This window comes from Rana temporaria, chromosome 6 (assembly GCF_905171775.1).
Source record: "Rana temporaria chromosome 6, aRanTem1.1, whole genome shotgun sequence".
Classification (NCBI taxonomy): domain Eukaryota; kingdom Metazoa; phylum Chordata; class Amphibia; order Anura; family Ranidae; genus Rana; species Rana temporaria.
Window position 1 is genome coordinate 321,887 of NC_053494.1, and position 13,510 is coordinate 335,396.

The 13,510-nt window shown below is 49.3% G+C and overlaps 1 protein-coding gene and 1 long non-coding RNA gene across 2 annotated transcripts in view; both read left to right on the forward strand.

Moving 5' to 3' along the window:
* ARMC5 (armadillo repeat containing 5) overlaps positions 1 to 10,613 on the forward strand; it is a 58,603-nt gene extending 47,990 nt beyond the window's left edge. Inside the window, exons 6-7 of the mRNA XM_040355805.1 lie at positions 5,378 to 5,510; positions 8,436 to 10,613. Of these exons, the coding sequence (XP_040211739.1) occupies positions 5,378 to 5,510; positions 8,436 to 10,137 (1,835 nt within the window). The 3' untranslated portion in view covers positions 10,138 to 10,613. The remainder of the gene's footprint in view (positions 1 to 5,377; positions 5,511 to 8,435) is intronic.
* Positions 3,897 to 4,775, forward strand: LOC120942877. The gene is made up of 4 exons (XR_005750257.1): positions 3,897 to 3,949; positions 4,096 to 4,222; positions 4,280 to 4,439; positions 4,657 to 4,775. It is a non-coding gene; the product is annotated as an uncharacterized LOC120942877 (long non-coding RNA).
* Positions 10,614 to 13,510: the final 2,897 nt, after the last annotated feature.

Here is a 13,510-nt window from a genome sequence, read left to right on the forward strand (position 1 = left end):
TTGTCGGGCCTCGGGGCTTGTCTTGTCGGGCCTCGGGGCTTGTCTTGTCGGGCCTCGGGGCTTGTCTTGTCGGGCCTCGGGGCTTGTCTTGTCGGGCCGCGGGGCTTGTCTTGTCGGGCCGTGGGGCTTGTCTTGTCGGGCCTCGGACGCGCGGGGCTTGTCTTGTCGGGCCTCGGACGCGCGGGGCTTGTCTTGTCGGGCCTCGGACGCGCGGGGCTGGGCTTGTCGGGCCTCGGACGCGCGGGGCTTGTCTTGTCGGGCCTCGGACGCGCGGGGCTTGTCTTGTCGGGCCTCGGACGCGCGGGGCTTGTCTTGTCGGGCCTCGGACGCGCGGGGCTTGTCTTGTCGGGCCTCGGACGCGCGGGACTTGTCTTGTCGGGCCTCGGACGCGCGGGGCTTGTCTTGTCGGGCCTCGGACGCGCGGGGCTTGTCTTGTCGGGCCTCGGACGCGCGGGGCTTGTCTTGTCGGGCCTCGGACGCGCGGGGCTTGTGTGTGGGGATTTATCTCTCAGATATGAGATTCTTGTTGGTATTGGAATATCTATTCTGTGTGAAGAATTCCTTGGTACGATGTCTGTCACTGTACTTTGTAATCTTCATTTTAAGAAATGAAATAAAACAAAAAATAAATGGTCTGTAGTGCAAATCGGTGTGAATCCAGAATAAAGATGTGAGGACCACTGAGAGAACTGCTGGCTTTCGGACGGCCTCTCTGTAATTGAGAAGAGCTTTGTGTCTCTTTTCCTTCCAGGTCATGTCCTCTCTGTACTCTCCATCCTTCCAGGTCATGTCCTCTCTGTACTCTCCATCCTTCCAGGTCATGTCCTCTCTGTACTCTCCATCCTTCCAGGTCATGTCCTCTCTGTACTCTCCATCCTTCCAGGTCATGTCCTCTCTGTACTCTCCATCCTTCCAGGTCATGTCCTCTCTGTACTCTCCATCCTTCCAGGTCATGTCCTCTCTGTACTCTCCATCCTTCCAGGTCATGTCCTCTCTGTACTCTCCATCCTTCCAGGTCATGTCCTCTCTGTACTCTCCATCCTTCCAGGTCATGTCCTCTCTGTACTCTCCATCCTTCCAGGTCATGTCCTCTCTGTACTCTCCATCCTTCCAGGTCATGTCCTCTCCATCCTTCCAGGTCATGTCCTCTCTGTACTCTCCATCCTTCCAGGTCATGTCATCTCTGTACTCTCCTTCCTTCCAGGTCATCTCTGTACTCTCCATCCTTCCAGGTCATGTCCTCTCTGTACTCTCCATCCTTCCAGGTCATGTCATCTCTATACTCTCCATCCTTCCAGGTCATGTCCTCTCTGTACTCTCCATCCTTCCAGGTCATGTCCTCTCCATCCTTCCAGGTCATGTCCTCTCTGTACTCTCTATCCTTCCAGGTCATGTCATCTCTGTACTCTCCATCCTTCCAGGTCATGTCATCTCTATACTCTCCATCCTTCCAGGTCATGTCCTCTCTGTACTCTCCATCCTTCCAGGTCATGTCCTCTCTGTACTCTCCATCCTTCCAGGTCATGTCCTCTCTGTACTCTCCATCCTTCCAGGTCATGTCATCTCTGTACTCTCCTTCCTTCCAGGTCATCTCTGTACTCTCCATCCTTCCAGGTCATGTCCTCTCTGTACTCTCCATCCTTCCAGGTCATGTCATCTCTATACTCTCCATCCTTCCAGGTCATGTCCTCTCTGTACTCTCCATCCTTCCAGGTCATGTCCTCTCTGTACTCTCCATCCTTCCAGGTCATGTCCTCTCTGTACTCTCCATCCTTCCAGGTCATGTCATCTCTATACTCTCCATCCTTCCAGGTCATGTCATCTCTGTACTCTCCATCCTTCCAGGTCATGTCCTCTCCATCCTTCCAGGTCATGTCCTCTCTGTACTCTCCATCCTTCCAGGTCATGTCATCTCTGTACTCTCCTTCCTTCCAGGTCATCTCTGTACTCTCCATCCTTCCAGGTCATGTCCTCTCTGTACTCTCCATCCTTCCAGGTCATGTCATCTCTATACTCTCCATCCTTCCAGGTCATGTCCTCTCTGTACTCTCCATCCTTCCAGGTCATGTCCTCTCTGTACTCTCCATCCTTCCAGGTCATGTCCTCTCTGTACTCTCCATCCTTCCAGGTCATGTCATCTCTATACTCTCCATCCTTCCAGGTCATGTCATCTCTGTACTCTCCATCCTTCCAGGTCATGTCCTCTCCATCCTTCCAGGTCATGTCCTCTCTGTACTCTCCATCCTTCCAGGTCATGTCATCTCTGTACTCTCCTTCCTTCCAGGTCATCTCTGTACTCTCCATCCTTCCAGGTCATGTCCTCTCTGTACTCTCCATCCTTCCAGGTCATGTCATCTCTATACTCTCCATCCTTCCAGGTCATGTCCTCTCTGTACTCTCCATCCTTCCAGGTCATGTCCTCTCCATCCTTCCAGGTCATGTCCTCTCTGTACTCTCTATCCTTCCAGGTCATGTCATCTCTGTACTCTCCATCCTTCCAGGTCATGTCATCTCTATACTCTCCATCCTTCCAGGTCATGTCATCTCTGTACTCTCCATCCTTCCAGGTCATGTACTCTCCATCCTTCCAGGTCATGTCCTCTCTGTACTCTCCATCCTTCCAGGTCATGTCCTCTCTGTACTCTCCATCCTTCCAGGTCATGTCCTCTCTGTACTCTCCATCCTTCCAGGTCATGTCCTCTCTGTACTCTCCATCCTTCCAGGTCATGTCCTCTCTGTACTCTCCATCCTTCCAGGTCATGTCCTCTCCATCCTTCCAGGTCATGTCCTCTCTGTACTCTCCATCCTTCCAGGTCATGTCATCTCTGTACTCTCCTTCCTTCCAGGTCATCTCTGTACTCTCCATCCTTCCAGGTCATGTCCTCTCTGTACTCTCCATCCTTCCAGGTCATGTCATCTCTATACTCTCCATCCTTCCAGGTCATGTCCTCTCTGTACTCTCCATCCTTCCAGGTCATGTCCTCTCCATCCTTCCAGGTCATGTCCTCTCTGTACTCTCTATCCTTCCAGGTCATGTCATCTCTGTACTCTCCATCCTTCCAGGTCATGTCATCTCTATACTCTCCATCCTTCCAGGTCATGTCATCTCTGTACTCTCCATCCTTCCAGGTCATGTACTCTCCATCCTTCCAGGTCATGTCCTCTCTGTACTCTCCATCCTTCCAGGTCATGTCCTCTCTGTACTCTCCATCCTTCCAGGTCATGTCCTCTCTGTACTCTCCATCCTTCCAGGTCATGTCCTCTCTGTACTCTCCATCCTTCCAGGTCATGTCCTCTCTGTACTCTCCATCCTTCCAGGTCATGTCCTCTCTGTACTCTCCATCCTTCCAGGTCATGTACTCTCCATCCTTCCAGGTCATGTCCTCTCTGTACTCTCCATCCTTCCAGGTCATGTACTCTCCATCCTTCCAGGTCATGTACTCTCCATCCTTCCAGGTCATGTCCTCTCTGTACTCTCCATCCTTCCAGGTCATGTCCTCTCTGTACTCTCCATCCTTCCAGGTCATGTCCTCTCCATCCTTCCAGGTCATGTCCTCTCTGTACTCTCCATCCTTCCAGGTCATGTCCTCTCCATCCTTCCAGGTCATGTCCTCTCTGTACTCTCCATCCTTCCAGGTCATGTCATCTCTGTACTCTCCTTCCTTCCAGGTCATCTCTGTACTCTCCATCCTTCCAGGTCATGTCCTCTCTACTCTCCATCCTTCCAGGTCATGTCATCTCTATACTCTCCATCCTTCCAGGTCATGTCATCTCTATACTCTCCATCCTTCCAGGTCATGTCATCTCCATCCTTCCAGGTCATGTCCTCTCTGTACTCTCCATCTTCCAGGTCATGTCCTCTCTGTACTCTCCATCCTTCCAGGTCATGTCCTCTCTGTACTCTCCATCCTTCCAGGTCATGTCATCTCTGTACTCTCCATCCTTCCAGGTCATGTCATCTCCATCCTTCCAGGTCATGTCCTCTCTGTACTCTCCATCTTCCAGGTCATGTCCTCTCTGTACTCTCCATCCTTCCAGGTCATGTCCTCTCTGTCCTCTCCATCCTTCCAGGTCATGTCCTCTCCATCCTTCCAGGTCATGTCCTCTCTGTACTCTCCATCCTTCCAGGTCATGTCATCTCTGTACTCTCCTTCCTTCCAGGTCATCTCTGTACTCTCCATCCTTCCAGGTCATGTCCTCTCTGTACTCTCCATCCTTCCAGGTCATGTCCTCTCTGTACTCTCCATCCTTCCAGGTCATGTCCTCTCCATCCTTCCAGGTCATGTCCTCTCTGTACTCTCCATCCTTCCAGGTCATGTCATCTCTGTACTCTCCTTCCTTCCAGGTCATCTCTGTACTCTCCATCCTTCCAGGTCATGTCCTCTCTGTACTCTCCATCCTTCCAGGTCATGTCATCTCTGTACTCTCCATCCTTCCAGGTCATGTCATCTCTGTACTCTCCATCCTTCCAGGTCATGTCCTCTCTGTACTCTCCATCCTTCCAGGTCATGTCATCTCTGTACTCTCCTTCCTTCCAGGTCATCTCTGTACTCTCCATCCTTCCAGGTCATGTCCTCTCTGTACTCTCCATCCTTCCAGGTCATGTCCTCTCTGTACTCTCCATCCTTCCAGGTCATGTCCTCTCCATCCTTCCAGGTCATGTCCTCTCTGTACTCTCCATCCTTCCAGGTCATGTCATCTCTGTACTCTCCTTCCTTCCAGGTCATCTCTGTACTCTCCATCCTTCCAGGTCATGTCCTCTCTGTACTCTCCATCCTTCCAGGTCATGTCATCTCTGTACTCTCCATCCTTCCAGGTCATGTCATCTCTGTACTCTCCATCCTTCCAGGTCATGTCATGTCATCTCTGTACTCTCCATCCTTCCAGGTCATGTCATCTCTGTACTCTCCATCCTTCCAGGTCATGTCATCTCCATCCTTCCAGGTCATGTCCTCTCTGTACTCTCCATCCTTCCAGGTCATGTCCTCTCTGTACTCTCCATCCTTCCAGGTCATGTCCTCTCTGTACTCTCCATCCTTCCAGGTCATGTCCTCTCTGTACTCTCCATCCTTCCAGGTCATGTCCTCTCTGTACTCTCCATCCTTCCAGGTCATGTCCTCTCTGTACTCTCCATCCTTCCAGGTCATGTCATCTCTGTACTCTCCATCCTTCCAGGTCATGTCCTCTCTGTACTCTCCATCCTTCCAGGTCATGTCATCTCTGTACTCTCCATCCTTCCAGGTCATGTCCTCTCTGTACTCTCCATCCTTCCAGGTCATGTCATCTCTGTACTCTCCATCCTTCCAGGTCATGTCCTCTCTGTACTCTCCATCCATCCTTCCAGGTCATGTGATCTCTGTATTTCTTTGTCTTGCAGGTGACATTCTGATGCGTAATCTTTGCATCCAGGCTGCCTCCTCCTACGGAGTGGGACTGGTGACTCACATGTTGGTGTCCGGGCCTCAGAATGACCGACAGCAGTGCGCCCTCTGCCTGCCATTTATTTATAGGTGAGACACTTCGTCATCTTTTTATCCCCACTATACTATTACTTCACACATGTCCTCGATAATTAATGCTAATACTCCCACAAATATACCTCCTAATGCATGATTAATACACCTCTATATACCCCATCTGTATGTCTGCTACAGTATCTCACAAAAGTAAGTACACCCCTCTATCTTTTCATGTGACAACACTGAAGAAATGACACTTTGTATCTACAATGTTGTGTAGTGAGTGTACAGGGGGGGAGGGGTATACACAGGGGGGGGGGGGGGGGGGTACACAGGGGGGGAGGGGTGTTCAGCTTGTATAACAAATAACTCAACACACAGCCATTAATGTCTAAAGCGCTGGCAACAAAAGTGAGTACACCCCCTAAGTGAAAATTTTCTAATTGGGCCCAATTGGCCATTTTCCCTCCCCGGTGTCATGTGACTGGTTAGTGTTACAAGGTCTCAGGTGTGATACATTTGGTGTTATCGCTCTCACTCTCTCATACTGGTCACTGGAAGGACAACATGGCCCCTCATGGCAAAGATCTCTCTGAGGATCTGATATAAAGAATTGTGTCTCTACATAAAGATGGCCGAGGATAGAAGAAGATCGCCAAGACCCTGAAACTGATCTGCAGCCCGGGGGCCAAGACCATCCAGCGGGATAACAGGACGGGTTCCCCTCCCCCGCCTCGTCATGGTCCACCAAAGAAGTTGAGGTCACGTGATCAGCGTCATATCCAGAGGTTGTCTTTGGGAAATAGACGTATGAGTGCTGCCAGCATTGCTGCAGAGGGGGGAGGGGCGGGGTCAGCCTATCAGTGCTCAGACCATACGCCGCATGTTAAGACCTGCAGTGGTTCTGGTCCTGCGGCCGTCTTTCCATCTCTCAATCGCCGAGCATAAGTGATTATCGCTACCATAGGAGGTAGAGGGATAGTGGAGATGAATGCAGTTTCCAGGATGATCTTCCCATGGTTAGAATGTTCCCCCCAAACATGAGCCAAGACTTCATGAAGAGAATACCAGGCACAGAACACCTTTATTGAGAGGGCAGGCTCTTATATACACCAAAAGGAATCCGAAGTAGTCAGACAGACAGTGACAAACTCCTCCCACAACATCATACAATGGTTTTACTAACGAGCCCCCCCCTTCAATAGACCTCTTTTAGGAGACAGACGGACAGTGACAAACTCCTCCCACAACATCATACAATGGTTTTTACTAACGAGCCCCCCCCTTCAATAGACCTCTATTAGGAGACAGACGGCTGTCTCCGATAGAATCCACATTACTGGTCAGTTACCCAGACGAGGTGACTCGGAGATAAGCTCTTCTCACCTGCTACACAATATTCACACAATGAACGCTTCTTGCGGGACAGACCAAAGTTCATTTACATGAGATATTATCACAGCAAGCTCTGCCTGGGAGATATTGAGATCAGTTAAGGAATAAACCAATTATCTCCAAGCAGAGAGCACCCCAAGTTTCCCAAAAGGTATCCCTACAATTACATATCCCCTGATAGTCCCGATCTGGGGGACCAACATATCCAAATTTCACCCAGATCGGTCCAGGGGTTCTTAAAAAAACAAACAGAACCTATGAGAAAATACAGAATAAAGTCAATTTTCTTCACTCCGCACATTGCATCAAATTGGTCCCCAGAAGGAATCCTCTTCTAAAGATGATGCACAAGAAAGAGCCGCAAACAGTTTGCTGATGACAAGCAGACTAAGGACATGGATTACTGGAACCGTGCCCTGTGGTCTGATGAGACAAGATAAAGGTATTTGGTGTCAGATGGTGTCAGGCAACCAGGTGAGGAGGACAAAGACAAGTGTGTCTTCCCTACAGTCAGCCATGGTGGGGGGAGGGTCGTGGTCTGGGGCTGCATGAGTGCTGCTGGCACTGGGGGGCTACAGATCATTGAGGGGACCATGAATGCCAACATGTACTGAGATACTGAAGCAGAGCATGATCCCCTCCCTTCAGAGACTGGACCGCAGGGTAGTATTCCACCATGATAACCACCCCAAACACACCTCCAAGACCACCACTGCCTTGCTAAAGAAGCTGAGGGTAAAGGTGATGGACTGGCCAAGCATGTCTCCAGACCTAAACCCTATTGATCATCTGGGGGATCCTCAAACGGAAGGGGGAGGAGCACAAGGCCTCCAACATCCACCAGCTCTGTGATGTCATCATGGAGGAGGGGAAGAGGACTCCAGTGACAACCTGTGAAGCTCTGGTGACCTCCATGCCCAAAAGGGTTAAGGCAGTACTGGAAAATAATAGTGGCGGCTGGTGTTCAAATTTTTTGGGGGGCGCAAACAAACTGAAAAAACAAACATCAATTGCAGCCACTGTGCCATCAAATGCTGCCAGTGTGCCCACCATTTGCCACTTCTGTGCCCCATCAAATGCTGCCCGGCACTTGCTGCAATGCATGAATCTATGTATGGTGATAGAGCGGTGCCAGGAGAGAGTGAGTGGCGCCCCTTATGGCCGCACTGCCACTGGTGGCCACACAAAATATTGACACTTTGGACATTTTCACTTAGGGGTGTACTGACTTTTGTTGCCAGCGGTTTAGACATTAATGGCTGTGTGTTGAGTTATTTGTTATACAAGCTGTACACTCCTCCCTCCCCCCCCCTGTACACTCCCCCCCCCCCTGTGTACACCCCTCCCCTCCCCCTGTACACTCACTACACAACATTGTAGATACAAAGTGTCATTTCTTCAGTGTTGTCACATAAGATAGAAGAAAATATTTACACAAATCTGAGTGAGGGGTGTACTTACTTTTGTGAGGGATCCTTCTAATACCTCATCTGTATTAATATTCATACTGTGAATGACTGGAGATGTATGAGGCCTTCCTTACATACTGATCTAAGGCTGCTATCTCTTCTTATGTTGTAGGAAAGATTCTCCGCACCGTCAGAACCTGCTAGATGGAGCCATTCGTCTTGTGTTGGAGTCATTAATGATTTCTGTGGACCCCGTATACTATTTCCATGCTTCAGAATGCCTGTCCTCCATATTGACACCTCAGACTTCGCAACGCCGGTCCTCTTTACCGACCCCACAGGCTTCGGCATGTCAGTCCTCTATATTGATACCACAGACTTCAGAACGCCAGTCCTCTTTACTGACCCCTCAGGCTTTGGGATACCCGTCTTCTATATCTACCCCTCAGGCTTTGGAATGCCCGTCTTCTATATCGACCCCTCAGGCTTTGGGATGCCCGTCTTCTATATCGACACCTCAGGCTTTGGAATGCCCGTCTTCTATATCGACACCTCAGGCTTTGGAATGCCCGTCTTCTATATCTACCCCTCAGGCTTTGGAATGCCCGTCTTCTATATCGACACCTCAGGCTTTGGAATGCCCGTCTTCTATATCGACACCTCAGGCTTTGGAATGCCCGTCTTCTATATCTACCCCTCAGGCTTTGGAATGCCCGTCTTCTATATCGACACCTCAGGCTTTGGAATGCCCGTCTTCTATATCGACACCTCAGGCTTTGGAATGCCCGTCTTCTATATCGACACCTCAGGCTTTGGGATGCCCGTCTTCTATATCTACCCCTCAGGCTTTGGGATGCCCGTCTTCTATATCGACACCTCAGGTTTTGGAATGCCCGTCTTCTATATCGACACCTCAGGTTTTGGAATGCCCGTCTTCTATATCTACCCCTCAGGCTTTGGGATGCCCGTCTTCTATATCTACCCCTCAGGCTTTGGGATGCCCGTCTTCTATATCTACACCTCAGGCTTTGGAATGCCCGTCTTCTATATCTACACCTCAGGCTTTGGGATGCCCGTCTTCTATATCTACACCTCAGGCTTTGGGATGCCCGTCTTCTATATCGACACCTCAGGCTTTGGAATGCCCGTCTTCTATATCTACCCCTCAGGCTTTGGAATGCCCGTCTTCTATATCTACCCCTCAGGCTTTGGAATGCCCGTCTTCTATATCCACCCCTCAGGATTCACCAGCACCTCCTCAAAGTTCTTCACCAACTTCTCTCACTTGCTGTTACCTGAAGCTCTTTTCTCAGGGCCAAGGGGATATTGTTTTTGTACTTGATGGGGGTGAACGGCTGGAAGGTAGCCGGGAGTTGATTTGTAAAAGCTCAGATGTATTTCATGCTATGCTACAAGGTGGTTATGCCGAGTCCCAGCAATGTGAGGTACGTGTGCGAGAGATTCCAGTCAGTGCTTTCCTACCCTTGCTACATTACCTTCATGGCTGCTCCCAAGACTCATTGTGTCCTACTTTAAAGAACTTGCAGCAGATGGAACCAGAGCAAGATCTGGTCCAGTCACCTCTGTCTTCCACATTGGCTGCAGCTGGACAATTTCTCTTACCTGGTCTACAGTGCGTTCTGGAAAACCTGGTGCGAGACTCTCTGCTGACTCTGGACCGCCTCCCCTCAGTTTATAACTTTGCAGAGATGCACGAGTGTGCCCAGCTCAGAAGAGATTGTTGTATGTACCTTCTAAAAAGACTGCACCCACCTCAGAGACGGGCACGTACCCTTTTTCAGTTATGTGAACAGGCACAGGACAAGCAGAAGCTGTCCCGACATTTGGAGGATGTACTTCAGAGAAGAGACTGACCATGCATGGTATGCACTGTGTGCCTTCAAGTGCCATAGATCAGCCATGTTCACGCTGCAATTCTTGGAATACCCCTGTCCCCCCCCCCCCTCCTTACATCCCTCAGTCAGACAATACTTCTGTAATCATCGATACGCTTCCTCTTCCATCTAGGCTGAAATTGTGCACCATAATCATGAATAATCATTACAGCGGCACGATTAATCGTCAAGAATCGTTATCGCAACTTTTTCCCCTGTTGTGATCTTGATAAAGTATTTCCCGATCTTTTGTATGCCGAGAATTCTCTCTGCTCTCGGGCAAAAATCTGGGCAGTCGCCAAGTTTTACAACATTCTTTATCAGTGGAAAGTTAAGTCTAAACATTGTAACAATTTGTCTTTTCCATCAAAGGAATTAACTTTTTTTATGTAAATTAGGAAAGTTTAAACCCCAAACCTTTTTCTGACATTTGTTTTTCAAGTTAAAATCATGTTTTTGCTAGAAAATTACTTGGAACCCCCCCCCCCCCACACACACATATATGTATGTGTGTATATATATATAATGTTTTGGGGGAAAAAATACTTTCATGAATTAAATAAAAATAACCAGTAAAGTTATCCCAATATTTTTTTTTGTATAATGTGAAAGATTTTATACCGTGAGAATCACGATCTTTATTCTAAGCAAAAAAAAACTGATTCAGATTTTTGGCCAGAATCGTGCAGCTCTAATATTTTATACATGCTAGTCTACAAAGTAGAGTAGACAACCAAAAGTAGGGTGGCCTCCTCGAGAACTAAATTAACCAGTTTTGGTACCCCCCGGATTCCGTTCTAAAAAGGGGGGGGGGGAAAGTTGCTGACATCCCTACCCTGCAAGGCCTCACATTCTCCTGACCCTGTCCATGATTGAATTCGGAGCATAGTCCCTACCTCCGAGAGCCCACATTCTACTGACCCTGTACATGATTGAATTCAGAGCATAGTCCCTACCTCCGAGTGCCCACATTCTCCTGACCCTGTCCATGATTGAATTCAGAGCATAGTCCCTACCTCCGAGAGCCCACATTCTCCTGACCTGTACATGATTGAATTCAGAGCATAGTCCCTACCTCCGAGTGCCCACATTCTCCTGACCCTGTACATGATTGAATTCGGAGCATAGTCCCTACCTCCGAGAGCCCACATTCTCCTGACCCTGTACATGATTGAATTCAGAGCATAGTCCCTACCTCCGAGTGCCCACATTCTACTGACCCTGTACATGATTGAATTCGGAGCATAGTCCCTACCCTGCAAGGCCTCACATTCTACTGACCCTGTCCATGATTGAATTCAGAGCATAATCCCTACCTCCGAGTGCCCACATTCTCCTGACCCTGTCCATGATTGAATTCGGAGCATAGTCCCTACCTCCGAGAGCCCACATTCTCCTGACCCTGTACATGATTGAATTTGGAGCATAGTCCCTACCTCCGAGAGCCCACATTCTCCTGACCCTGTACATGATTGAATTTGGAGCATAGTCCCTACCTCCGAGTGCCCACATTCTCCTGACCCTGTCCATGATTGAATTCAGAGCATAGTCCCTACCTCCGAGAGCCCACATTCTACTGACCCTGTACATGATTGAATTCAGAGCATAGTCCCTACCTCCGAGAGCCCACATTCTCCTGACCCTGTCCATGATTGAATTCGGAGCATAGTCCCTACCTCCGAGAGCCCACATTCTCCTGACCCTGTACATGATTGAATTCGGAGCATAGTCCCTACCTCCGAGAGCCCACATTCTCCTGACCCTGTACATGATTGAATTTGGAGCATAGTCCCTACCTCCGAGTGCCTACGTTCTCCTGACCCTGTACATGATTGAATTTGGAGCATAGTCCCTACCTCCGAGTGCCTACATTCTACTGACCCTGTCCATGATTGAATTCAGAGCATAGTCCCTACCTCCGAGAGCCCACATTCTCCTGACCCTGTACATGATTGAATTCAGAGCATAGTCCCTACCTCCGAGTGCCCACATTCTCCTGACCCTGTCCATGATTGAATTCGGAGCATAGTCCCTACCTCCGAGTGCCTACATTCTCCTGACCCTGTCCATGATTGAATTCAGAGCATAGTCCCTACCTCCGAGAGCCCACATTCTCCTGACCCTGTACATGATTGAATTCGGAGCATAGTACCTACCTCCGAGAGCCCACATTCTACTGACCCTGTACATGATTGAATTCGGAGCATAGTCCCTACCTCCGAGTGCCCACATTCTCCTGACCCTGTCCATGATTGAATTCGGAGCATAGTCCCTACCTCCGAGAGCCCACATTCTCCTGACCCTGTCCATGATTGAATTCAGAGCATAGTCCCTACCTCCGAGTGCCCACATTCTCCTGACCCTGTCCATGATTGAATTCAGAGCATAGTCCCTACCTCCGAGAGCCCACATTCTACTGACCCTGTACATGATTGAATTCAGAGCATAGTCCCTACCTCCGAGAGCCCACATTCTACTGACCCTGTCCATGATTGAATTCGGAGCATAGTCCCTACCTCCGAGAGCCCACATTCTACTGACCCTGTACATGATTGAATTCGGAGCATAGTCCCTACCTCCGAGAGCCCACATTCTCCTGACCCTGTCCATGATTGAATTCAGAGCATAGTCCCTACCTCCGAGTGCCCACATTCTCCTGACCCTGTACATGATTGAATTCAGAGCATAGTCCCTACCTCCGAGTGCCCACATTCTCCTGACCCTGTACATGATTGAATTCAGAGCATAGTCCCTACCTCCGAGTGCCCACATTCTCCTGACCCTGTACATGATTGAATTCAGAGCATACTCCCTACCTCCGAGTGCCTACATTCTACTGACCCTGTCCATGATTGAATTTGGAGCATAGTCCCTACCTCCGAGTGCCCACATTCTACTGACCCTGTACATGATTGAATTCAGAGCATAGTCCCTACTCCTGAGTGTGATGTTCTTTGGACCACGTCCACAATCCAATGCTGAGCAACCCATATTGGGTGTGAAATAAACATGTGTAGCATCGAACTGGTTTGTCGTCATTCTGCATTTATGTGGTGTTCATAATCTACTCATGTGCTGTACAAACAGAACATAGAGGGCGTAGACCATTAGCATAGACCAATACATGAAGCACTAAGAATGGGAGTCCTGTCAGGAAAAAAAATGGTTGAAATGAGAGAAAACCGATGGAAGAGGTAAGTGAGACTTGGCAGCAAGAAGGGTGTTGTAATTGGCATTGTATAGATGAAAATTCAGCTCCTAGGAGAGGGAAAGATGTGGGGAAAATGGCATATTCCTTTCCCACTGTATCTGGAGAATGAAGGCATGTAGATAGGAGTCCAGGGAAAAGGAA